This window comes from Martes martes (genome assembly GCF_963455335.1).
Source record: "Martes martes genome assembly, chromosome: 11".
Lineage (NCBI taxonomy): Eukaryota > Metazoa > Chordata > Mammalia > Carnivora > Mustelidae > Martes > Martes martes.
Window position 1 is genome coordinate 50,283,565 of NC_137899.1, and position 26,605 is coordinate 50,310,169.

Below are 26,605 nucleotides of genomic sequence, written 5' to 3' on the forward strand. Positions count from 1 at the left end.
AATTTTCTTAAGAAAAACATTTGCTTATCAAAATATTCCATAAGATTTCAATGAGAGAAATATTAAAGAGAGCGTGAAATAAATTCTAGGTATTTGCATTTCAATCTTGCTTTCCCTAATGCTTCGCAGAAAGGAGGCACCTGGAAGGAAATATTCATGATGTTATACTCCCTCTAGTGGGTATCTTGTAAATGGAAAATTCAACGCCCTCCAGGCACACTCCAATGCACTCTGGCTTCAGGATTCTCTTGATCCTGAATGGGAAGGGTCTTTGCACATTGTCTAGTCAACAGTTCCTGTAAAGCAGGAACCTTAGAAGCAGCCAGATCATGTTTGATCTAAGTTTCACTTCCTCAAGAAACCTACTGCTTCCATCTTGGGGTAACAATACTTAGCAAGTTATGTATATATTGAATGCAAATTCCAGTCTTTGTAACATGTACTTTTGGACTCTAGAAGAAACTGGGAAAAGGGTACCCCCTTTTCCATTATGCCCATCCTTAAGTATATTTAGAAGATGGTTCACGGTAGCAGCAGATACTAAACAAGTGAAAAACGATAGCATCAAGAAGCCATTTTAAAAGTATATAGTTTCAGGCAGAAGTAACAAAGTAAGAATGTACAATTGATAATCAGTGAATCATAAGCAGAAAATGGTTATTTGCTATTATATAATACCATTGCCTATAACATCCAACACTGAGTGTTGTACCCAATACCAAACGGTTTATAAAGACAAATAAGCCCAATAAATTTGTGTTAATTTGAAGCTTTTGAAAAATGTTCCTTTCACTTTATAGGCAAACACATCATTAATTTCTCTTGGATGGAGGATGTAGTGCAACATATTATTTTCGTTAGTCCACAGTGGTAGAGGAGCTGTGTATAGAACCTAAGAGACCTCGAGGGACTTACAGCCCCAAGGGTGAAGCAAAAGCATCTGCATGAAGGAGCAGAACGTAGTTACACAGCACAGGGATGCAGAGCACACCTACCCTACATTTGCTCAAATTCATCTCCCCAGTGTCAAGGTTTCGTATTGAAATTCCCACCACTATAAGCCCTTAGAGCTGGAAAACCCCTGTTCCTTTACCTCTCTGAGTGAGCACAAAACCTATAGCTTAATGTTGTGAAGATGCAGCCCCAGTTTAATGCTTGGGATCACCAATACTTACTAATTCCCATTTATACCCTGTAACAAAGTATCTTGCTTTTCAGACCGTCTGCTGCTCATGGAAGTGTTTTGGAAAAACGAGGGAAAACAGTGAGAATGAGGATAGGTCTCAGGGTGCATTATGGAAGAGAAATTTTCGTCAGACATGGCACTACCAATGTAGGATGGAAGAGAGGAATTTAAAGAAAGGCAGGAATCCCCAAGGGACATACTTACCAAGGGCAGTCCAGCTCCACTATCCCTCAGAAAAGGAAGCTCAGCCTTTTTCAAAAACTAAGGGCCGCCTATCCCAGAGGAAAATTATAGAACTTTTCTATAATAATATTAATTTTATCTACCGTAAGTCTCCTGGGAAGCTAACTTTGTAAAATTATGACATAATTGAAAGGGTGAAGAGGCAGGCATTAGGCAGAGCAGAGATACTGGGATACGGACAACGAAATGGTAGCAGACTGCTTGGTAGACCAGACTGCGTGGTCTACACCCACACAACCAGACGAGCGCGCTGAGCCATCTGAGGCAGCAGTTCTCGAAGTGCGGCCTGAGATGTCCCCTACAACATCCACCTAAAGCTCTTACAAACACAATTTCCAAAGTGCAATCCAAGACCTATTCAGTCTGAATTTCTAGGGGTGTTGTCTGATGAGCAACATATTTAACAAGATCCCAGCTGATTTTCTGTACAAATACTCAAGTGTAAGAATCTCAGCACCAGAGATTTTTAAAAAAGATCTTTTCACAGGTTCTTATATAGAACTTAGTATAGAAGCAATGGGCATGGAGGAAATACGTTCTAAGGGGGAAATCATGCATAAACCTTTACAAATCCCTTAGAAATTGCCATTTGGATACCAACACGCTCTCTCAATTAGATTTCCCCACTAAGTGGGAAGAGAATTTAGTTTTTCTGACTAAGCACTAGATTACATAATTGTCTTAACATTTGAAGACCATACTGAAAAATATTTACCTTTAAAATCTAGAACTATCTTGGGCTTGGAGAAATTATACTCTGAGAAACACTGGGCAAAACAAAGACCAGATGGGAAAGTGGAAGATTTAGTGTTTTTGTTTGTTTGTTTGTTTGTTTGTTTGTTTGTTTTGGCTAAGCCAGAGAAAGTACCAATGAACTAAAAAGACCGATTTATGGATTTATTAGTTCATTTACTCACTGAGCAACAACGATATATAGGTGTTATGTTTAATGACACAATATCAAGATGATGAGTTAAATTAGTGTGATCCTAACTAATGAGAGTTTGTTGTACTCCCAGAAAACGGCATCCTGAAAACTTGTAAACTTAGGGTGAGAAACCTCTTAACAGATACTTTATTTTCAATCTAATACTTTAAAATGTGTTAAGAATTTGAGTTATGAGAAAGAAAACCATAAGGACAACTGTGTGGAGATAAATGGATAAGAGTTTTAGTCATTCACAGGTGATAAAAGAAGGAAGTAAACCCATTTTTTTATAGGAATGATCTAATCAGTCACTTTAAAGTGTCATGGCTTTCTGGCCTATTTACTTGATGTTATTTGTTATTTAAATATTTCATAGCTATTGCCAACCTTCTCCTTATAAATCGGGCATAGGATTCTGAATACTCTACTCTAAGGTCCGTTTACATGAATCACGGGGTGTGGGGACTTGACTGTCTTCTCTGTTCCTTGAATACATGTAAATGCATCATTGCCCCCCACACACCTGACAGCCACTATGTCCATCAATAATATCACATAGACCACAAAATAGTCTTACTGTGCCATCGTCTCACGGAGAAACTTATACAGCATCACTTTCAGTGCATTGCAAAATGTCAGCAGTTTTTGTGGTTCAAAAGCAACAGAAAAAGAAAATCTTCCTAACAAACATTGTGTACCTCCAAAGAAACAAAAATAGTGTGGCCAGAGAGATTATAATAAAATACATTCTCTATTTGTAAGGAAGTCAACCGTAGGGGCATTGAAAGAGCTATATGAATTTATGTTTTTAGTTTCTCAGCACTCTTTCAATCCTAAATCTTGAAGAGTACTCGTGCAAATTTCTTTTTTGCTACAAGTGCATTTTCAAATGGGAGAGAACATTCTGCTACGTATTTACAAAGAAATACCTTGTGTGTGCTTCAATCCATTTCTATTGACAAATTCTCAATATTCTGATGTCTAATCTTTCAGATTTAATTCTGAATTCTGCACTGTAGATCAACTACACTTCCTTCTCAACCCCTTCTATTTACTTCCTCAAAAATCTGTGTGAACTTGAGTCACCGAGTACCCTGTGTCTACAGTACCACTGGGCCATGGCCTCTCCAACATTAGATAAACTGTGGCAACATCAACTGTATTATTTTGAGAATTTGTCCATGTGTCATTTTTAAAGCAAAGTGATCTATGAACAGACGATACTAGCCTTGGGGAAAATAAAAGAAAGTTTATTTTTTTATATCCTCTACCTATTGCTAGTTCTTTTTGCCATGTCTCCTACTGGCCCCTTCTTGCCACCCTGCCACACCAGAGAGCCACGGTTCTTTAATCCTATCTTCATTCCCTGCTCTTTAGGTGAAGGAATGGGTGAGAAGAGCAATTCTTGAGACAAGATAAAGCAGAAGGGAATGGTAAGAATCTGGTATTTTTCTAAAAATTCTGATTTAAAAAATTAAATAAAAATAATGATTTAGCACTGTAATTTTCTACCTTGAAAAAACATTATTTTTATAACAAAGACTTCAGAAAGCAAACTTCAACTAAAACTTATTTGTTGGTATATCAGTGCCTCATTGTTGCTGTAATAAATTACCATAAACTTGGTGGGTTAAAACAGCCCAAGTGTATTATCTTGCAGTCCTATTGGACAGAATTCTAACATGGATCTCAAAAGGCTAAAATCAAAGCGGTAGCAGGGCTGCATTTCTACAGGTTCCAGGGGCAGATCTATTTCCTTGCCTTTTCCTGCTTCTAAAAGACACCTGGACGTCATTTTGTGACCCTTCTTCCATTTCACAGTCAGCAGAGATCCATCTCCCTGACCAACCCTCCATTGTCAAGCCTCCCTCTGACTCTCCTCCTGGAACTCTCTTCCCACTTTGAAGGACCCTTGTGATTTCTGCCACACACACCCCCGCCCCCGCTGAAATATAATGCAGTAGAATCTATTTAGAGTAGTTGACCAACAACCCTAACTTCATTTCCAATCCTAATTGTCCTCTGCCATGTAAGGTAATGTACACACAGTTATGGGGATTAGGATGTGGACCTCTGTTGGGACCCTCTAGCGGACCACGACTAGGGAGGGTCGTGGTAACATGGTAATTACTCGTCATCGAAGAGGCCCTCCCTTTGAAGGGAGATGCAAGATGCAAATCAAAGAAGTGGTGGGACCAGGTCAGGAAGACTGGGCAAGTGGTTTAGTGATAATATTAACTGTTCGGGAGGGGGTTTGTTTGGTAGAGAAGGCAAATACATTTTTGTGGGAGCTTGGATTTTAGCCTTGAGTCTTCAACACAGGACTTGTGTGTCTTTGTCAAAGCCACTCTGTCTGGATTTCGGGTCCCTCTCTGAAGTCAACATTTGGATCTGATGGTGCCTGAACCAACTCAAGTGATCTCAAAGTGAAAGTAAGTAAGATAGCTTATTTCCAGCCCAGAAGTTTTGTATTTTAAAGAAAATGAAACTTTAAGATTTGTGTCAGCTACTAATTAGGGGAAGTATTTCTTTTCTTCAAATATCTTGCATGTGAAGCACCCCAGTCCACTATTGAGGCCGTGTGTAATATCTGCAGGATAGCGACTCTGAGCTTTTGTCTGGGTTGCCTCCTTCATGTTTTTATGGTTACTGATACATTCTTCTTCACTTTCTCCTTCTACTAGACTATAAACTTCTCAGAGAGGCATCACAAACAACCAACAGTGGTCACACATGCTAATACCTATAGAAGCCTGGCAGTGAAGACGAGGACAGGGTGTGATCATTAAGGAGTGCTCAGGATTATGGAAGATGAGAGCATGTGCCCAGTGAAAAAGGAGTAACTACTCCTCCGACTGGGATCACTTGCCTTGCGGGGGGTGGGGGGGCAGAGAAAAACTGCCCTTCTTGTTAGATAGCTGCATTTTTACAATGACATGTTACACTTTTCAAACATAGGCAACAATTTCCTATTTTAATGTAAATACCAAAAAAACCATACCCAAGGGGAAAGGCCAGCTGGAGGGCTTCCAGTGCATGAATTCTGGATTTAATTCTGCATTCTGAGTTTTCTAGTCCTTATAGAGCTCAATGCTATCCAACATCACCCAACATAACAGGTGTATGTAACAATGTTCTCACGTGCTTGGGAGAAAGAACATAGTTGTGTACTGAGTAAAGCGTAGGACTATCCAATATTAAAATATGACAATATTTTCAGACATTTCTCCATTTTATTTTTATGATTTCCTACGAATCCAAAGGGCCTTTAAATAAAAGTCCTTCTCTATCAAAGCGTAAATCAAGTTCTTTCAAAAAACAATTTTGATAGGAGACATGTGTGAGAGGAAAGATTAGGCTTGTGATTTTCATTGTAAGATCATTATGGTCATTGCTGCGAGACTGAACATGATAAAACACTGAAGATCATCGGCTCAATCCCGTGTTTTAAAGGTCAATGTCAGTAAAATAAGTACAAGTACATTTCACAACTTTACTGACAGAGGAAAGTCTGCAACACACACACACACACACACACACACACACACACACACACACACACACACTACCGTATATAAGCATGTATGCACGCACAGACAGAGATGTGGACAGATTCTGTTTTCCTGCTGAAACAATCAGGGTGCAGAATGGCGGCCGAACAAGAAACGCAAATCCTACCACCAGGTGGAGCTTAGCTTCCACTAAAGCATTAGATTCATACAAAGATTTCAAGAGCTTGTTTGAATTACTTGTGCACCTTAAGAAAAGATTGAAGTAAAAAGTACACTTTAATGGAGACTGAGCTTTAAAAGCCCACTACAAATGCCAGTTACCGAGGACTTTAAGTACTTTTCATAAGAGTGCACAAAGGATTGGGTGCTCAGGGGCCACTTATAAATGATCTGACAACTGACTTCCTTCCTGTCCTTTTCCTTTTCCTCGTAGGAGAACGTTGTTAAATTCCTAACCATTTAAGCCCTCTCTGTTAAATAAAAATCACAGACACTACTGTAACAGGAACTAATGAGTAGAATTACAAAAGAGTTTAATTATAAAATTATGCAAAGACTGAAAGCATAAGTTACACATCAGAACATGTTAGATGAAATTAAATTTCAGTGTATAAAGCATCTAACGCGGTGCCTGAAAAAGCTGGTAATAAAAGTTACTTCTGCCACAGCTGCAAATGAGACAACCATTTCATGATTAACCCCAGCCAAGTCAAGGTTCTCCACGTCTACGAAACGCTCACTGTGTGCTCAAAGCATATGTAGGCCTTGGAGAGCAACCAATTACAAATCCAGATATGGTGTCCTCAAACCAAGGAGAAAAATGCTATACAAATTAGTGTAGCTGACTCTGCATGTAAACTCAGTGTTAGGAATTGATATCCTATAAGTCCTCTCCGAATGGAAAGTTCAGGGAAGGTATACTAGTAGAGCGGAAAAAGGACCGATAATTGGAGGAAGAATGGGAAATTAATCAACAGAGGATAGGTGCCATGTTCCTGGGAGAGCAAGAACACAAGTCAAAGTGACAGCAGGTGTGTGCTCAGAAGTCCACAGGTCCGATTGCACTGCAGGTGCATTTTGGCCTAAAGAGAAGAACTAGACAGGAAAGAGAGGGGTGGATTTAGATGATGGGGCCTGGTGAAGAACAAAGGGTGGGTGTGCTTGCTAGGGAAGCAGCAGAACATTCCTGAAGATTGTGGGTCAGTAATGCAGAGTGAGGAGAGCATCATTTACATGGCTTACTGAAGGGAAAGAAAATCTGAGAGGTTTACTCAGTATTAAGTCTGTTTGCCTGCCAAACTTCTTCTTCTACACCTGTTACCAACATTTACTGTTCTAGATTCAAGGAAAAAAGAAGTGTGTGAAACACGTCCTTTGCTTTTAAGTTGTTTAGTGGTAAAATACTGTAAGTTCTGTAATGGCCGGAAAGGAACTATGTAAATATAGATGCAGAGGTAATGATTAAAATGTGTATAAAAAAAGATAGCAGAACAGAGAAGGTCAGGCAGTAACAATGCGTTAAAATGTGCAAGGCAAAAGAACTGCGTTACCAGGACATGGTAAGAGGTTTCCTGGTGCGTGTGGCATATAAGGCATGAGTAGCTTATAGTAATAAGGGCAGAAACTGAAATGATGGCAGAAATGGAGACATGAGGCTAGATTTAATGGATAATTCAAAGAAAGATACAGAGTTGCATAAAGAACACTGTGGAACAAGGTTAAACAACACAGTCCAAAACTCCCAAAGAGGGAGAAGAGGGAGCTCTAGTAATATTGACAAGAAGTGAATATGGGGAACAAATCAAACTTGAGAAGGAAAAAAGAACCTTCGTTTTTTATTAAGTTTAACTTCATAATAACAAATCCAAGAGCAAACATTTTGGGTAAGCGATTGGCGATATGACCAACTTCACATGATATTCGTTGGGTGGGGGAGGGGGTTCAGGACAGACCAGACAACGACGCTGAAATAAGTAGCAGTCATCATCGGCAACGCTCTTTTAATACCTACCATATGGAAGCCGGGATTACTCGAGTAATTCATTTGTATGTTGTTCTTTGTGACTTTTCCTCTCACTTATATTTAGAGCTTGTACCCTGGCTTTATTCTTGCTGCAGGGAGTTTGGAAAGGGGGAAAGCAGGAAGAACCCAAAATTACAGGTGCTGCTGTTCTGGTGTCAAAACCAAATTCTGTTAGACTTACTAATGATCCCTGGGTAATGGGAACCAAGGAAGAACTTTGAGGCAGGAAGAGAAAGAGATCTGGAGATCAGGAAGGTGGTGATGGGACCCAGGCTGGGGTTGTACTGTTGGCCCTGTGAGGACAGTGGGGACTGAGAGCAGAGGACCAGAGGGGCAGTTATGATGCTCTGATGTTTCTTGAGACCCATGAATTTCCTATATCCCTGATGTGAGAGGCACCTGCAGGATGCCTGAAGTCAACTTTCAGTCTAACCCCATAGGCTTGAGGCTTGAAATCAGAGCTAAGTTGATTTTTAAAAAAAAATAGGTATTTTTAGACACATGAATTTATGAGTTGAGATTCCGATACATTACAGAGGCTCCAATGGATTCCTAGAGATCACGTGATCTAGGTGTTCCACCTCTCTTGCTAAATAAGACTATACATTTCTTAAGGGTTTATATCCCAACAGACGAAGGCTTAATTAAAGAGTGTTGATACTGTTGAGAGACTGAAATTAAATTTCATGCCTGAAAGGGACCTTAGCAAGTTACTGTTACATTTGATGAAAACTGGCATTAACCAGATAGTAAAAACTTAATGCTTAGCCTCAAGGAGATTACATCTTAAAAGTGGACAGAGATGTATAAAGGGAACATTTCAATAAAATATGTAATCAGTATGTGAAGGTATCTACTGGTACTGTCAAGAGAGAATGTGATGCCTTACTTGAAAGGTTGGGGAGAAATTAAGTAGGAGCCTAAGTGAAGTCTTAATAACAAAGGCCATCATGAAACAAAGGATCTTCCACCTCAAATGTCCAAGGTTTCTCTCCTCTGAACTCCTATCAATACGAAATATACCACTTACTGGGGCACCTGGGTGGCTCAGTGGGTTAAAGCCTCTGCCTTCAGCTCAGGTCATGATCCCAGAGTCCTGGGATCGAGCCCCACATCAGGCTCTCTGCTCGGCAGGGAGCCTGCTTCCTCCTCTCTCTGCCTGCCTCTCTGCCTACTTGTGATCTCTGTCTGTCAAATAAATAAATAAAATCTTAAAAAAAAAAGAAATATACCAATTACTTCCCTTTACCATATTCTCCATTGTCATAATTTTCATTTGTTTTTCTCACCTTTCAAAAGAAAATGCCATGGAGAATAGGAATCCTATTTTATTTCCTTGCAGAATTCCCATAAGACCTGGAGGTCTTGAACAGAAGAGACACTCAGTAACTCGGGGTTTGGTCTCCTGTGTAGTTCTCATCTTACTCACCAAGAGACACACATCTGTGGCTAATGACTAACTCTGCCAGTTGGCCTGAGGCCCAAAGAAGAAATCAAAACGAAAACTGGAACACAACTCATTAAGTAGATTCTCTACAGTTTTTATCACCATATCTATTATTAGTCATTTTTTTAGTGTCGTTTACAACATCTCTTATAGTTACTAATAACTTTTCAATCCTATTAATGAGAAGTGTGGAGGAAACTGAAAAAACGTCAGATCTCAGTACTGGCCATGCAACCTGTGAGTTGTGTGATCTTAGGAACCTCACTGGCCTGTAGGAGCCTCAAGCTCATCCGCCGTGAGCTAACTGAGCTCTCATGACAAGTATGTCAGATATGCAAAAATTATTAGTAAAAGATTAAAATGCAACTTAATGGTAACTAGTATTGAATAACTATCCCTAAGCTACTCTTTTGCTCTAATAAAGATGACAGAGAATCTATAAAGAAAAAAAGGCAGAGTCCTTCTTTTACATACTTCACCCTTACTTGGTGTCACTTTCTGAAACGGTCTTCTTTAATTTATTCAAGTCTCATAAACTATCTCTCCCAGTTAGATAGGAGATATTTCTGGGGGAAAAAAATCATTTTCTTAGTGTTGCAAGTTTTGGCTAGGACTCAAAAAATCCAGACTTCAAGAAATGTATCAATCTTCACACTATTTTCTGGTTAATGTGTTGGCCACATGACCATTTGTCTTGAAGAGAGGGGATGAGCATGCTGTCACCCACTTGGGAGAGTGTCTCATCTTGAGATATGACATAAGCCAGGTCCTTCAAGTGGGGGTGCAGCAGAGGGTAGGCACTGCTTGCTCTCTGGTCCAGAAGTAAAAGGGCCCAAACCTTCAGCAATGTAGTGTTTCTGAGAGTGAGCCAAGGGGAGACAGGCCAGATGTGAGTGACAGACCTACCTCTGCTTTTCATTCATGGCAGAACATATCTATGCAGCAACAGAAAGATGACTGCAATATTAGGGAGCGTCCGGCCTCTATCTTCTTTTTTTTTTTTTTTAAGATTTTATTTATTTATTTGACAGAGAGAGATCACAAGTATGCAGAAAGGCAGGCAGAGAGAGGGGGGAAGCAGGCTCCCTGCTGAGCAGAGCCCGATGTGGGGCTCAATCCCAGGACCCTGGGATCATGACCTGAGCCGAATGCAGAAGTTTTAACCCACTGAGCCACCCAGGCGCCCCTGGCCTCTATCTTCTTGAATCGCTCCTTGATCTACCTCTCTGAGGGAAGTGTAAGAATGTCCAAGATTGATACCCTGACTGCAAGGACAGTCCCTCCTCTGGGGCTGCAGTGGGACACACAGGGAGAGCCAAGACGAGGGGTGGCAGAGCCCAAAGTGGCTGTCTCATGAGCATCACTAGTAAGAGAGGTTATGGCATGGCGACACAGTGAAAAATAAAGAGTAAAAGAAATGAAGGGACTTATTTCTAGAGCTTTCATGAAATTGCAGGGAGGATACTATGAGTCAGGTTGGCCACTGGCTGGAAACCGCATGAGTTCGTTTTAACAATGTGGGTTTAAAAAACAAGTGTAGAGGCGCTTGGATGGCTGTCATTAAGCGTCTGTCTTTGGCTCAGGTCATGATCCTGTGGTCCTGGGATCGAGCCCCATATTGGTATTGGGTTCCCTGCTCAGCGGGGAGCCTGTTTCTCCCTCTCCCTCTTTCTGCTGCTCCCCTACTTGTGCTCTCTCTTTCTGTCTCTCTCTGTCAAATAAATAAATAAAGTCTTTAAAAAAAAAGAGAGTGTAAAATCTCTTGACATCAAAGGCTAGGTGGAGCCTCCATTACTAAATTTATACAATTACTTAAAAATTGTGTTGAATCTGCACTGCCAATTGGTATTGCTAATCATGCAAATTACTATGTACAAATATGTATTTATTATGTATGAGGAGGTACAATATATTTTCTCTATTTTCCCTATTTGAGACACACTCTGCTAAATCAGTGACAGTGATCTCTATAAGTTTGTACACATGCATACAAAACACGAGGTCACCGTACAATTATTTTAAAACAATTCTTTAAAAAAAACACAAACATGGACATGAAAAAAACATATCTACATTTTTTCTTTCTCTACATTCTCAGTCTCCACATACATGTCCATACACACACACATACACACACTATACAGAATATCAAGAAATTAATGAAGATATCGTAATGGTGATAAAAATTTTAACAGCTTAAAGGAAATTAAAATTAAGGGGAAGTTTTACATTTAAGTTTTATTTCTGGGTCAAAGGAAATCCACAATTTTCAATTCATTTGTTGAGAAAGATAGTTGGAAGAAGAGAATATATCAAAAAAACACTAGAGGAAAAATCCCCAATCTACCAAACTGCCATTCACCACAGTCACAGATCTATGCAGTTGAGTAGCGTTACTAATTATTAGTGATAAAGATAAATAATTTACATATTATATATTTTATGTGTTAAAATAATATCAAGCAGTAGCCTCAGAGTTGAATGTTTGTTGCTATTAAGGAACTAAAAGTTAGTGAAAGAAAAATGAATTCTATTTAGGCAACATACGTACATTTGGGGAAAAGTAGTGATATGCATAACCCCATGATTAACCCAAATCTTTTAATATCCATTAAGATTCCCAAGTTAAAGTCAAGAATATGTGGTCTGTAACCGCTCGTCCCGGCTGTCTCATGAAAGCATATTGCACCGATCTTCAATTCCTGATTCATGGTAGAACTTACAGATATTCCCACTGGGATACTCAAAATTCTTAATTTGTTTACACATTTTGGCTCCTTTCCAGATTTTATGTGAACAGTAACTGATCCAAGAAACAAACAGGCGGAAATGTCTTTGAATAGCATTCTTTTACTATCAGGTCATACATACCTCCATTCAGTATAACAGGGAACTGAATTCCTGAACTGGGCAGTTCAATAATACATTTTTAACACTCAGGGGGGATTAAAGAGAATGATTTCCTATTCAAACAAGAAAAGAAAAAGGAACTATGAACTTAACAGGGTCTTAAAAACACACACAGGATGGAAGAGAAATTCCTTCAAACTATTGAAAAAATTAGTAACATGCAGATTTTATCATCCATTTCCTTCTCTGCAAAGGGATGTTTTGTTATCCACTTAGACTGAAGAGCTTGCCTTCAACCAAATTAAGGGCACAGATGTAAAGAATAAGAAAGGGGAAAAAAAGGAAAATCTCACATACCAACAAACCAACCAATTCCAATAGCCCATTTTATAATGAGGTAGAACAAAGAACAAAATGGATAGCTCCAAAATGGCAAAACTCCAGACAGTTAATCTTCAAGATGCTTTGCCAAACCTTATCCAAATAACCCAATTATTACAGTCTACAGACTAGTGGAAATTCTTACAAAATTGGCTTCCTTGTGGAATCTCAAATCATGTCTCCACTCAGGTCAAAAAATCACTAGGAATGCCTTGGTGAAGTTTTTGCCTCTGGGCTCAACTGTAATTTTGCAAAATGGAAAATGAGGGAATGTATCCAGGTAAAATTCTGGATGTAGATTTATAACTTTTTTTTTTTAAACCGTAAGTAAAGAACAACCGTTCCTAGTCATAATCTAATTCCCTGAAAAACTGTCCTCAACAGAGTTAGAAATTCTGTGTTCCCAAACCCAGTTTGGCTTTCAGCGTGCTGGGCCATCGAGCGTTCCTTAAACTCTGCATGTGCCTTTTTGCAACTGTCATGTCACAAGGTTGATTCAGACCTACCTCACAGAGACCCTGCAAGGGTTAATTAAGGTTAAACTGGGAGAAAGAAGTGCATTTAACAGGTCAGGCTTTATCTGTGCTGCTAAAGAAACCCAGATGTTGTAACAACTGCTCCGGTTATCTGGTAGCATCCTCAACCAAGTAGAGAATGAATTTACATAATGCATTTCAGCTGTGAAGACATTTTTAAAAATCAAAGATTCCAGGATTTCAGATGGTAAGAGAAAACAATCTGGCTCCTCTCAGGTCTAGCTCAGTGTACTGGACAGCATTCGCCCCCAAATCTTCCCACTGAGCAAAAACTGTGATACATGCTTTGGACTGTCTAATGGAAGGGGAAGGCTTCATACTTTTGTCACGCCCAGGCATTTTCCTAGAATTTCCTTTCTCCCATAAACATGAAGAATGGATTTCTACTTCTCTTTTCACGCTGGTTTGCGTTGCTGGGACACAAATGGCTCTACGCAACTCTGGTTCATCAAGAAAGTACTTACTTCTACTTTTTCATCTTGCAATTTTGTTACTCAAGTATGTCTGATCATTCACTGCCTGAGGGAACTCTTACAACTTGAGAGCCTACAGAGATGGCACTGATAGCAACTGTGTGTCACTACCAGTCCTTGTTGATTTTACTGGTCTATACAGATCCAGGGATGTTCCAAAATATGTTTGGGGGTTGCGGGTAGTGATGGGCAAAGGAAAGGAACACTACAGAAACAATGAAAGACAGTGGGATGGAGACTTTTTTTTTTTCCTCTTGCTATTTAAGAAAAAAAAAGATATTTGAGATTCCCATCTTCAGGGGTCATTCTTTAAGGGATCTTAGAATAGCATGTTTTGTAATATTGCACTGTGCAGTTTAGGAATATTAGCTCTTAAGTGAGATAAGCCTAACTGAATCTCATTTCTCCCACTTGCTGCTTGGGTGAGTCTGAATATGTTTATTTAAAATGTATGTGCCTTGGTTTCTTTTTCTTTTTTCTTTTTTGGTTTCTTTTTTCTTAAATAGAGAATGGTATAGCACCTAGTACACAAAGCTATTACAAAGAAAAAGGTACATGCAAAGCATGCATGTACAAAGCATGTACATGTACATAGGTACATGCAAAGCATGAAGAACAGTTTCTAGAACAATAGTAATCATTCAACAAATGTTAGCTATTTTTATTATTATTTTAAGTGCCTGTATTTTAACTCAAAATCATCTTAGGCCTAAGAAAGTTTAAACTCTTTTGTAAATTTTTCTAAAACATTCAGGTCTATTTTTCTCTTTTCCTAAGTATTAAGAAGGGAAGGAGGTAACCCTCGGAACTGTCTCATACTTTGGGATCACAACTCTGACCAACAATTCTCCTCATAAGCACTCTGCTTTAGCAACATGGGCATCTCCGGATACATCCTAGGCTCTTAAGGACAAATACGTTATGCACCTACACAGGGCTTCTCTTCTTGACTACCACTTGGTGTGCAACAAAAAGTTTCAGAACTCAATATTAGCAAAAAACAAGGAGCATTTATTGAGCTCACTGTCTGGTGGAGGTCACCTGAATTGGCCTAGGGAGCCCTGCTGATCTCAGCTGGGCTTCTTCATCCGTTGGTTGATTTAATAGCAGGAGATCAAGTGATCAGGGCTTTTGTTTTCCTTTTGGAGACACCGGACCAGGTAGGACATGTTCCTCTCAAGGTGGGGGCAAAGTGGAAAGTGGAAAGGAGCAAGCAGCAACATGCAAGGTCTCTCCAGGCTAAGCTCAGTCATGCACAGCCACTTCGGCCTCACTCTACTGGTCAGAGCAGGTTACACGAGGAATCTCAAAGTCAACAACTGCACATACATTCCTCCCATGGGAGCTGAGTGGAGAGAAATAACATTTCTGAACCAGGTTTCAATCCACTATGCCCATGCAGACATTGTTACATGATCACAATACTCTTTTCCACTTGTGACTGAAGACAGCTTTTATATCCTTAACGAACACTGTAACTGCTAGGAAACAGGCTAAATACGAGGGGAAGAAGAAAAAAAATCTAAATGAGACTTCTGATTTTGCAGATTTTTAATATATCCTACAGAATAATAAATCTGATCTCGAATTCTATCTGTAACATAAAACATCACATTGTTATTTTTTTGAGATTACATGTTATATTTATTTCAATGTAATTGAGTTAGTATAAAATATATATATGTATGTATGTGTGTGTGTGTGTGTATATATATATATATATATATATATATAATATCAATGATAGTTGCCATTGGATTTTAAAATACCAGTAAGTATTTAGTTATTTATCAATCACTAATATTTTGTGTTAGGAAAGAATACACTGAGAATCTTTAATAGTGTGTTTTCATTTAAAAAATGCATACATCTTTTACAATTTTGAAACTAAAAATGTACAAGAACATACATAAATGGTACAATGCCCAAACCATCCCCACAGCTGGTTCTAATTCACTAATTTTAAACCATACTAATAAATCCTAAAATCATATATTTTTCATTTATTCTGTTTATTTTTTAATTAAACTTTGAAAATAAGTTCACTCTTCATCAAAATGGCTGTAACATTTTAATTCAAATATTTATTCTTCCTTGGCCTAATTAGTTTCAACTTTAAAAGGAAATAGAATTTACAGATTTAATATAAGAAAATGTTCTACTGCAACTTGATAGTTATAAAATGATAATTATATTTATATGTATTAAGTAAAATTTGATAATGATAACCAGCATGAAAAAAAAAAAGAGTTTACCTATTAAACCAATGCAAAACGTTTGAAGTGACCACAGTAAGAATGGCTCTGGGTAGAATATAGGGGTCTAATTCTTACCTGTAAATTCATATACTTGCAACAAGTTATCTCTTAAATTGAGCAGTTTTATGAAAAAAAAAATTGTACCTCTTACCAATATGTCATGAACCAAGCCACTGATCACACTGCTAAATTCCAGAAAAGTCTAACTAAATTACATTTAATTAATTAGCAAACATTCCAAAAGTAAATAGTCATTCACAAAATTTTCCACAGGTAGAAAACAATTTGAGCAATGCTGAAGCATAACTTACCATTATTTTAAAAGACATTTTAGAAAGTAAAGTGAAAATAGACAGTTCCCATGAAAGAAGCAGTGATGGAAATTTAGCAACAAAGTTGCCTCTGGATCTCTTCAACACTAAGAACAAGTTTATTCCTCTCTCTTGGCCAAAATTTTTCTCCATTCCCTTCACCCCTACCTGAAATTTCTGTATGTTTGAAAGATGGCTGGAAAGTCACAAGCTTCAGAACTTTCCTGTGGTCATTGGGATGGTTTGTCCTTCTTTGGCCATTCCTCCAAGGCTCACCAGGAGCCTCTGGCTTACTTCCCTGAGCCTCTCAGTTGGATGGCCTTTGCCAGCATCATAATTAAGCAGGGAGATGAGCTTCAAACTTATTTTCACTGGTCCTGAGTTTAATCTCTACCTTTTGTTACTGGGCAGTCACATGGCTCTCAACAAGGTAGTTAAGATCACTGAACCTCAATTTCCATCTACACAATAAAGGATGTGGGGAGACTTCTTTAAATTATTTTCAAAGCTGACAATCACTTTGTAAACTGTAAGGAAAAAAATCAAATGCTATGATAATGGGGATGATGACAACAGTGATTATTTCAGTCATAATTTAATATTTTATTACCTAAAATCTCATTATACTAAATATTCCCCTTGCCTAGGGTAGAGTCATTAGTCATCGCTTCCAGATAAATTCTTGTTTGGCTTAACAGTCCATTAATAATTTCAAATTTAAGGTAACTTAACCAGCACTCAATCCATATAGTAATTTTGCTATGCCGTAGACACACTGTTTTTGCCTTTTACTCAAAACCACTTTCTTTTTAAAACCCTAACAATATTTTCCTATTTGCCTTTATAACCACTTCCAAATTCTTAAAACAGTTTCACCTGAAGACTTCAAAAGGAGCAGGAGTGGACCTTTTCACAATACACTCAGCCCACTATCTTAACAACGACACAGACATTCTAGCCAGAAATCTACACATTGCCCACATACTTTCACCGTCACAATTTTGAATTAAATCATTTATAATTTTTTATCCTCCCTAGAGAAAGAGAAAGAAAAAAAGCGGCAAGCCCAGGAATTTAGATCTAAGCTACACTGAAATAACACATTTCATTTAGGAGAACGAACTGAAGCAATTACTTCACATCCATTATATTCTACTAGTACTTAAATGTAAAATATAAACTCTCCTACTAATATAGATCCTAGATAAAAACAGGGAAAATCATCCAACATGTTAAGAAGAGATTTCATAGAAATTCTTCCAGTTTATTTTTAACTAGTAACACCTCATGCAACTTTTATAGTTTCCACAAGTAACCTAAGCCTTGGAATCTGACCTAATGTGATTTCATAAATGTAAAAATAGAATAAAAGTTATTGCTAATGATAGCTTATACATTTTTTGCAAAATTTAATGTAAGGGAAAATCATTTACACTTTTAAGATGTACATACCAGTGGAAATTTGAAAGAGTTAGAACTTGATTTTAAAAGACTTTAAAAGGATCAGAGTACCTGGGCGGCTCAGTCAGTTAAGAGGCTTACTCTTGGGGCGCCTGGGTGGTTCAGTGGTTTAAGCCTCTGCCTTCGGCTCAGGTCATGATCTCAGGGTCCTGGGATCAAGCCCCGCATCGGGCTCTCTGCTCAGTGGGGAACCTGCTCCCCCCCACCTCTGCCTGCCTCTCTGCCTAGCTCTGATTTCTCTCTGTCAAATAAATAAAATCTTTAAAAAAAAAAAAAAAGAGTCTTACTCTTGATCTAGCTCAGGTTTTGATCTCAGGGTCGTGGGTTCGGGTCCTAGATTGGGCTCCATGCTGGGCATGGAGCCTACTTAAATAAAAATTAAAATAAATAAAAGACAGCAGTATCTGTATCAAAAAATAACTTAATACTCTCTACCTTTCAGAAAGACTAACTTGGGACTGATCAAAATAATTTCACTTTTATGAAGATTTCTGGTCTTCTCTTAAGTATAGTCAGAAAAATCAGAAACTTTTTAAAATAAGTCAAAATCATTTTTCATAAACCAAGGAAAAAACACATTTTTTTTTTAAAAACAGAAAAGCAGGAGGGAACTGAATCTCCTTTATGGATCTAGAGTAATGTGAGCCCAACAGTGAAAATATTTGAACCAGAGTTCCCTGTTATCTCTTTGATTTATTTTTTTAAGGTGTCAAAAATCAGAAAACAAGTCAAAATATCACCTGGTAAAGGACAATTTTAGAATTAAAAATAATTCTAAATTTTTTTTACTGGTTTTATGATAGTGTGATTTGCTAGTTAACACAGAAATAAGATCATAGTTGAAGTTTTCTAAATTTTCATTCCTAGGAGGATTAGCTCATCCATCATGTTTTCAATTTGATTTTTCATGCCTTTGCAGAAGATTATGTGACGGTTATTACTTTTCATTTGCATATTTTCTGATTAATTTATATTGGACATGCACAAAAGTATTTTTTCCCCACAGATATAAACACGGATTCATTTCTATAACCCAAACATCACATTCTACAAATTGTGAGACATGAAGGACAACTTAAACATTTTACCATATGCAGTAGGGAGGGAAGAATGGCAGAGATGCCTAGGTAAATGTTTCTAAAAACCCACTATGTAATTTTCTCTGTGTTCTTCATGCTACCAGTAGTTGACCAACAAGTCCAGAATTTCTTTCTTTGATTAAAGTGGTAATAATCATGGCTCCTTCCCTTAAACTTGCTTGTAGCTTCTGCTCATCCTGGAAAAAAAAAAAAAGGATTAAACAATAATTATTTTAAAAAGAAAATATGTCAGGGGCACCTGGGTGGCTCAGTGGGTTAAAGCCTCTGCCTTCGGCTCAGGTCATGATGTCAGGGACCTGGGATCGAGCCCTGCATTGGGCTCTCTGCTCAGCACAGAGCCTGCTTCCTCCTCTCTCTCTCTCTCTCTGCCTGCTTCTCTGCCTACTTGTGATCTCTGTCAAATAAATAAATAAAATCTTAAAAAAAATGTGTCACACATTAAATTTAATGGTTTCTTTACTCTTTTAATATTTCTTCATTTTTAGGTTTTTTTTCCCCATCAGCTTTATAGAGAGATAATTGACACACAACATTGTGTAAGTGTGAAGTGTACAATGTAATGTTATGATATACCTATGTGTTATGAAATGATTACTACAAAAAGATTAGTTAATCCATCACCTCATATAGTTACCATTGAGAGGGTAGTGAGAGCATTCAAGATCTACTCTCTTAGCCACTTTCAAGTATACGATATTAACTATAGTCACCATGCTATATATAATCCCATAACTTATTCACCTTACAACTGGAAGTTTGTACTCTTTGATCAACATCTTCCCAATCAGCCTCTGTCAACCACTATCCTCCTGTTTTTATGAGTTCGGGGAGACACTTTTCAAGGTCCCATGCTCTCTGGACTTGGCATTCTATGGAACTCAGACCACAGTCACTAGTATGTACATGGTCCCTCAAATAAAGGAGAAATGCTTTTGCAAGCACTTTTCATTATATACAAAATGTGTCTCCTGAAGATACCAGGAAAACACTGACACACTTTCAAATGCTAGCAGCATGAAACAAAAGATTTTCCCTTAATCCTGTATCTGACCAACTCTGGCTCTTCGTACAAGTGTGAATATTTCATCGATGACACAAGCCTTTCCTTCATCTTTATGAGTGTTTTCCAATAAGAGACTTTGTTATCAACTGTGAACACCAGTCTGGGAGGAAAAATAAAAAAGCCTTGTTTGTGAAGTAAGGATCAGGCACATTAGTGAAGTGAGTTTCTCACAAGTTGCTAAAATGTGGGTTTTGCCTGTGAAATCATATTGCCTATGAATATATGTTTATTCCAACTGTTTAGGTTTCTTGAGGGGGATGAAGGGATGATAATATGAAGGGGAAGGGAAAGTCAAAATGGAGCTAATATCTTTAGAGTCTCTGTGTTATGAATTGTGCTAAGTTCAAAAAGAGGGACCTGGTAATCAACTTCTAAATGCTGGCTTCATCCTTAATACCCTTTCCTAGTGTTAGGTGTATCACCAGTACCTACTGCGTCTACCTTCTTAACATTTCTTGAATCCATTTACTCCATTTAAACTGGTGCTGCCAGCCAAACATCCCTATCCTAAATTAAAGGAACAATCTCGTAAACAGTCTCTCTGAAGTCTTGTCCTCTTCTGCCCTGTTTCCCACACAACAGTCAGAATACTTATTTTAACATAGAGATCTGATCACATCACTACTCTGCCTAAAATCCTTTCAAGGCTACCTCCGAACTTCAGGATCAAGTCAGAACTCTTTACCTTTTTATCCTTCCAACCTCTTCCTGTCATTCTCTTATATTCACTCAATTCCCCAAGCCACACAGAACTGCTTAAGATTGCCCAAACAAGGTATTTTTCTAAACTTCCATTCCTTTGCCCCAGCGAATCCCTTTGCCAGGAAAGCTATCTCACACCCTTTCTAGCTTAGCTGACCCTAGTTATTCTCTGTGGTTCCACTCAGTTATCATTGGTTGCAATCTACCTGGACCCCACCCCAGCCCAGTTGGGTGAAGCAACTCTGTTTCCACAGCTATTAATTCCTCCAGCACACTGAATTCTAATAGTCTTTTTAGTTGACCATCTATTCCACCAGATGATGAGTTTCTTTATGTAAAGAATTTTTCATTTTGTCTTTGAATATAGAACACTTAGTTCAATGCCCACTACATGGCAGCACTCCATAAATTATAATGAACTCAGAGCAAAGGAAGCTATGATAGAGGTATCATCACCCTTTCTGTTTAAGTCATTTGTTAACATTGACCACTTTTGGGTTACTTTGCTTACTTCTATTTGCATATTTGGCAGGAAGCCTCGCAATGGTACAAAGAATATTATCAAAACCTTTCCACTCCCACACCTTCACCAGCCCAGAGGCATATAGGTTTGCCATCTATGAGGACGGTGGTGAGAGACCACCTCTGCTTAAGCTACACTTTTCCGTCAATTTCCCTGATTGTGTTCTAAGGCATAGACCTGGGGAAAACCCACAAGCGATTGAATGGTGGCTACTTTGCATCTCACAGGTGAGTATTAATAACTGGATTTCAAATGCTATACTGGTTTCCTTAATATCACAAGACCTAAATCACACATAAACCATTCTAAAGCCAAATGTGTTAGGGCTTAAAACGTGGTACACTTATATAGGAGCAGATATCATTCATAAATACACAAATAAACATTCTTAAACTGAGCAAAATATAAATTAACTCTAAATATGAATCTGTCACTCTTAATGATTAATTAATTACAATAACGCAGGGTTTATAATACACATCTATGCCCATCTCATTTATTAAATTGAGACATAGAACAGATGATGAAAATTACTTTCTCCTTTGAAAATAAACAGAAAAAGACTATCTGTATAGCCTTCTTGAAACCAGTTTATACTTGTCATAATGAAAGCAGCAGAGCAACACACAAAGAGGGGGAAAATCTGTTTTAAGATCCTAGGGCTAGAAAAATTGTATTTCTAAATCTTAGAACAAATCTTCTATTTTCATTTTGATAGATCCCTAACTTATATATCTTTAACTAATGAACTTAAGAATGCTCTTTTAAAGGTTAATTTATTTGTGCAATTTCTATAGGCATCATTTGGAATGATGTTTAATTCAGTAAGAAGAACCTATGTTATTCCACTATTTTCCCTTTCTGCCTAAGCTCAATCATTTTATTTATGAAAAATACAGAAATTCAAAAAGTGATTAAACAAGACGGTGAGAACCACCTATATTCAGAAAATTCTATTTTGTACAAAGAGGTGTTCAAAAATGTACGGAGTACAAACTCATCTCAAAATTCATTATCCCTATAAAAGCATTGCTAATTCAATTTTTTTAAAAGGCAAATTCAAACAGATCTTTAAAAAATCATTTCTTGCCTCCAGTAGATATGAAAACCAGTGTTTTTAATTGAGGAGGTGGGGGAACAGGGTGGGGGAGAGTTATAGCTGACCGTTTTATCATCATCCACACACAAATGTGTGTGTGTGTATATATATATATATACATATATATACACATATATATACATATATTCCTTTGTGTATTCCAAATATTATATAACAAAAATGTTTAATGTTAAAATAAAGAAAGCCAGGTCAACATGAATATTGAAAAATCATGTTGACAGTACACGCTCTTGATACGATGTAATGAAATGGCATGGACTACTGTGGTCTTTCTCCCCAAAACCCATAACCCCAATCTAATCATGAGGAAAATATTACACACATTTCAACAGAAGGGAATCTTACAATATATCTGAACAATCCTCCTCAAAATTGTGAAGTTCATCAAAAACAAGTCTAAGAAACTGTTATAGCCAAGAGGAACATAAGGAGACGTGACAAACTAAAAGTAATATAACATCCTGGAATAAAAAATATACATTAGCTGAAACTAAGGAAATCTGAATGAACTATGGACTTTAGTTGCCAAAAATAAGGAGACTAGGTAGAGGGCATATGGGAACTCTCTGCTATCCTGAATAATACAAAGTATATTATTTGTCAAAAAGTATATGCCCAATCTCAAAATATTTCTCTTGATTTTAACAATGTTTCTGTGCCAGAATTGCAAAACTTGAGTTACAAAGTTATTTTGTGTACGCCAGCCCATTTGTATATTCCTTAATTAAATTACACTATTCTTTTCATAAATTATGCAATCAATAAGGGCACTGACTCTAGAATAAGAATGTTGGTGTTCAAATAAAGACTTTGACAATTTTCAAGCAAATTATTTAAGTTTCACAGCTCTCCATTTTTTTCAGCTAAAGCAACATTAACAATATTTGTTGCCTCACCACTTTTCTGTGGGGACTAAATCAGACAAGACAAATAAACCACAGATACCAGGTAAATATCCATTCACAAGAGCTGTTAGAACTGTTTTTGGGGTGTGCACAAACTTCACCCGTGACACAGTAGCTGCTCTTACCCTCTCATCACACATAACCGTTAAATCTGATTATCTACTATATGTAAGAACACTGCTGCGGCTCTTGGACAGTAACCTGGGAATGCCTACAATCCTTGAAAGAAAAGCCTGTTACATAACATTCACCCCAGCTGTCTTGTTGAGAGAATTTTTCCAAACTATTAAGAAGAGAAATAGAGGCAAAGAAGAGAATGACAGCCTCTCCAGGTAGAAAAGACACAGATTACAATTTAGAGTTGTTAAGTTGTTAGGTGGCATGGATTTGTGCTGATAAGGTCCTTGACCATGGAGAGTTGCAGAGAAGTCCTAAAAATCTGCTAAGAATTCCTTCCTTCCTTGGTCAGCTTCTAATCCGGGCTTCTGCAGGAAGACCCAGGGGGGCCTGCAGAGAACAGCTGCTGGAGAGCTGGGGAGCTGAGCAAAGATTCAGAGGCCACACCGTGCCGAGGACAAGGAGGTTAGATACGAGGCCAGCGAGAATGAAGAGATTTTGGTGAATATCCATGGCTTTTGGATGACAGCTCGAAAAGGCCATGCTTACAGCCTGGGAATAAAGACAAAACGGAACTGAACCTGCCCTAACAAAGTTTAAACAGCCTCAAAAGATCAGGTGGATCTCCCAATAATAGAAATGTTTGCCAGAACAAATTTTAATATTCTTTGGAGGAAGCTAAAATAAGCTAGAGCCTTTAAAAAGTTTTATTACTCAAGTATGGCATATAATAAAATCTTACTAGATGAGTAAAGAAGCAGCAAACAGGAAAAAAAACTTGAGAGAAAATCATCCGTATATAGGATCTTTTCCAAACGTAATCCATATGTTGGATTAGCATGCAAGGATTTCAAAATAACTATGATTAATATGTTAAAAAAGAGAAAGAGAGGGAAACACTGATGAAAAATGGACTTATTTTCAACATTGCATGGGAATCTATAATAAAGAATATTTACAACTGTAAAATATACTACTTGAAATTAGTAATGGATTGGTTTAACATGAGATGGGCAGAGCAGAAAACAGTATCAGTGAGCCTGAGGACAGGTTAAAATATATACATATATATCCAAACCGAAGTACAGAGAGAAATGGTGAATTATTACTATAACCATCTTAATACTTAGTATCGCATTACCATTCCACTTCCTGTTGCTTTCTTACCTACTGCTACACCCCACTGCCACCATCAAAACACCTGTTTGCGACATTTAGAAAATCATACATGGGTTCTCTCAGTAGCCATGTCACCTGGGGAGTGTTTACTACATGAAAATAACAAGCATAAAAAAAGTCAACCCCATTTCTAGAAAAACAACCCAACATCATGTATGTAAATATTCAAAGAACCAGGCGGACGGTAATATTGCTACATCTGGGCATAAAGGGATGAGGGAATTCAGAGTGTGGTAAGACCACGTAACTAACGCTGGAATGACTCCTGAAGGAGGTGGGGAAGGATGAGAAGAGGAGGCAAAAACTTCAAAGACCAGAATGGATGAGAAATATTGAGGGAACAAGAAATCATGGCTGATTTTCATTGTGGCATAACAATGTGATAGGCTAGACCTCACAGAGATATTGCAGGGAAAGTGAGCACCCAAATTCCCACAAAAAATATAAAAATAAATCTACTAAAATTAAATTTATCAACAGTTCATTTCCTATCTATAACTCTAGCAATTTCTAGGCTTCAGGTTTACTTTAATTTCTACTCTCCAGCCATAAGGAGCATAAACTTGAAACACAGCACATCAATTTTTACAAAATCACACATAAAAATCAAAGGAATACATTTCTTGAATTTAAAGAAAAACAGAAGGCTATTTAGTGAGGCAAGATGAGTTAGTCTGCATTTTCTCTTAAATCTAAAAGATCTTCATCATAATGCCTTGTTTTATATTATCCCGTTCACAGCTATGTCAAATTTTTGAGAAAAATCTTAAAAATTGCTAACTCTTATCAATTACTTCTCAATAAAACTGGGAAAAAATAAAAAAAATACTAACTCTATCCTGTCATAAAACAATAAAAACATAACTTCTAGCTCAAAAATGTAGCATTCATTCTTTTTCTTGGTTACAAGTGTATTTAAAAAATAGAAGCCAGTCAGAAAGGAAATAAAGAATGGATGAGCCTGATTTCTTAAAACACTAGGAGGGAAAATATCAAAATGTTAACAAGAATTATTTTTTTAAAGATTTTATGTATTTATTTGAGAGAGAGTACAAAAGAGTTCAAGCAGAGGGTGGGAGAAGCAGGCTCCCCGCTGAGCAGGGAGCCCCACTTGGGACTCAATCCCTGGACCCCTGGGATCATGACCTGAGCAGAGGGCAGACACTTAACTGATTGAGCCACTGAGGGCCCCAACAAGAGTTATTTTTGGATGATGGATTCATGGCTATTCTCATTTCTTCTCTGTGTTTTACTCTCAAAATTTCCATAATGAACACAACTTATTCTTCTAATAAGAAAAATAAGTTGTTTTTAAAATTTAGTTTCAAGACTGTTTGAATCCTAGAAACTAAATTGCATTTGTTATCACATAAAATCAATAATACAGAACAGTGTCCAAATTTCCAGGAAACATTCATTTCCATAAAAAAATCTTCAAAATCTGCAAAGAAAACATTTTTTGTTTGAATACTTTAGTCTTCAATAAAAGGTCCAAGAAAGAATTATATTAATAATTCACAAGGCCTTAGCTTTCTTCTGCTGACTTAGAGGTTAAGAAAAACATCGTGGAAGTCAAGCTAAAGGAAACAACAGAAAGTTTGTACTTAATTTTATTCAGTACATTAACAATTGCTCATTCATATCCTGAAGAGTTTTGCAATAGTCAGATTCTTTAAATATTAGGAAAAACACGAGATGAAATATAAATATATAATAGCTCTTTTAAGTTTTCTATACCCTCAAACTGAATTACTCAGAATGAGAATTCACATGGGTTTTATCGAGAAACACCAAATTTAGCTATTTCTTTATCCCTTGTCATTTCAAGATTAAGATGACATATACTATGCTTAGATGAAAGACATTACAAAAGTTCTAATTAATATTCTCTCTTAAACACATAAGGTAATTCTAAACTTACTCCAGAGTAATTAAGTCTTGTCAACTGAATCCTGGACTTCAGTGTTTTTGTATGTGGCTTGTTTTGTTTTCTGGTTGATAGGTAGGTTTCCCTATGACAGTTGTATGTGTCTATCATCTTCAACGGAGTACCAGAGTTTTGATGCAGAAATTCTCATGGGACTTCTAAGCCATTTGGCAAAATTTGGGAAATCAGGGCAAGTCAGAGATGTCACTATTTTCGTAGAAGATTGGGAATGACAGGAAAAACCTCCATAATTTATAGTGGCTCTTCATTCCCACCTTCCCATCATCTATTACTATTTGAGCAAGACTGCAGTTCCAGAGAAATTACATCTCAGAAGTGTGTACAAGTCATCAATTTTCT

General features: G+C 37.5%; 1 protein-coding gene across 1 annotated transcript in view; it reads right to left on the minus strand.

The window, feature by feature from the left end:
* Window positions 1-17,395: 17,395 nt before the first annotated feature.
* CRPPA (CDP-L-ribitol pyrophosphorylase A) overlaps window positions 17,396-26,605 on the minus strand; it is a 291,364-nt gene continuing 282,154 nt past the window's right edge. Inside the window, exon 10 of the mRNA XM_080819133.1 lies at window positions 17,396-18,885. Coding sequence (XP_080675259.1) covers window positions 18,781-18,885 — 105 coding nt within the window. The 3' untranslated portion in view covers window positions 17,396-18,780. The remainder of the gene's footprint in view (window positions 18,886-26,605) is intronic.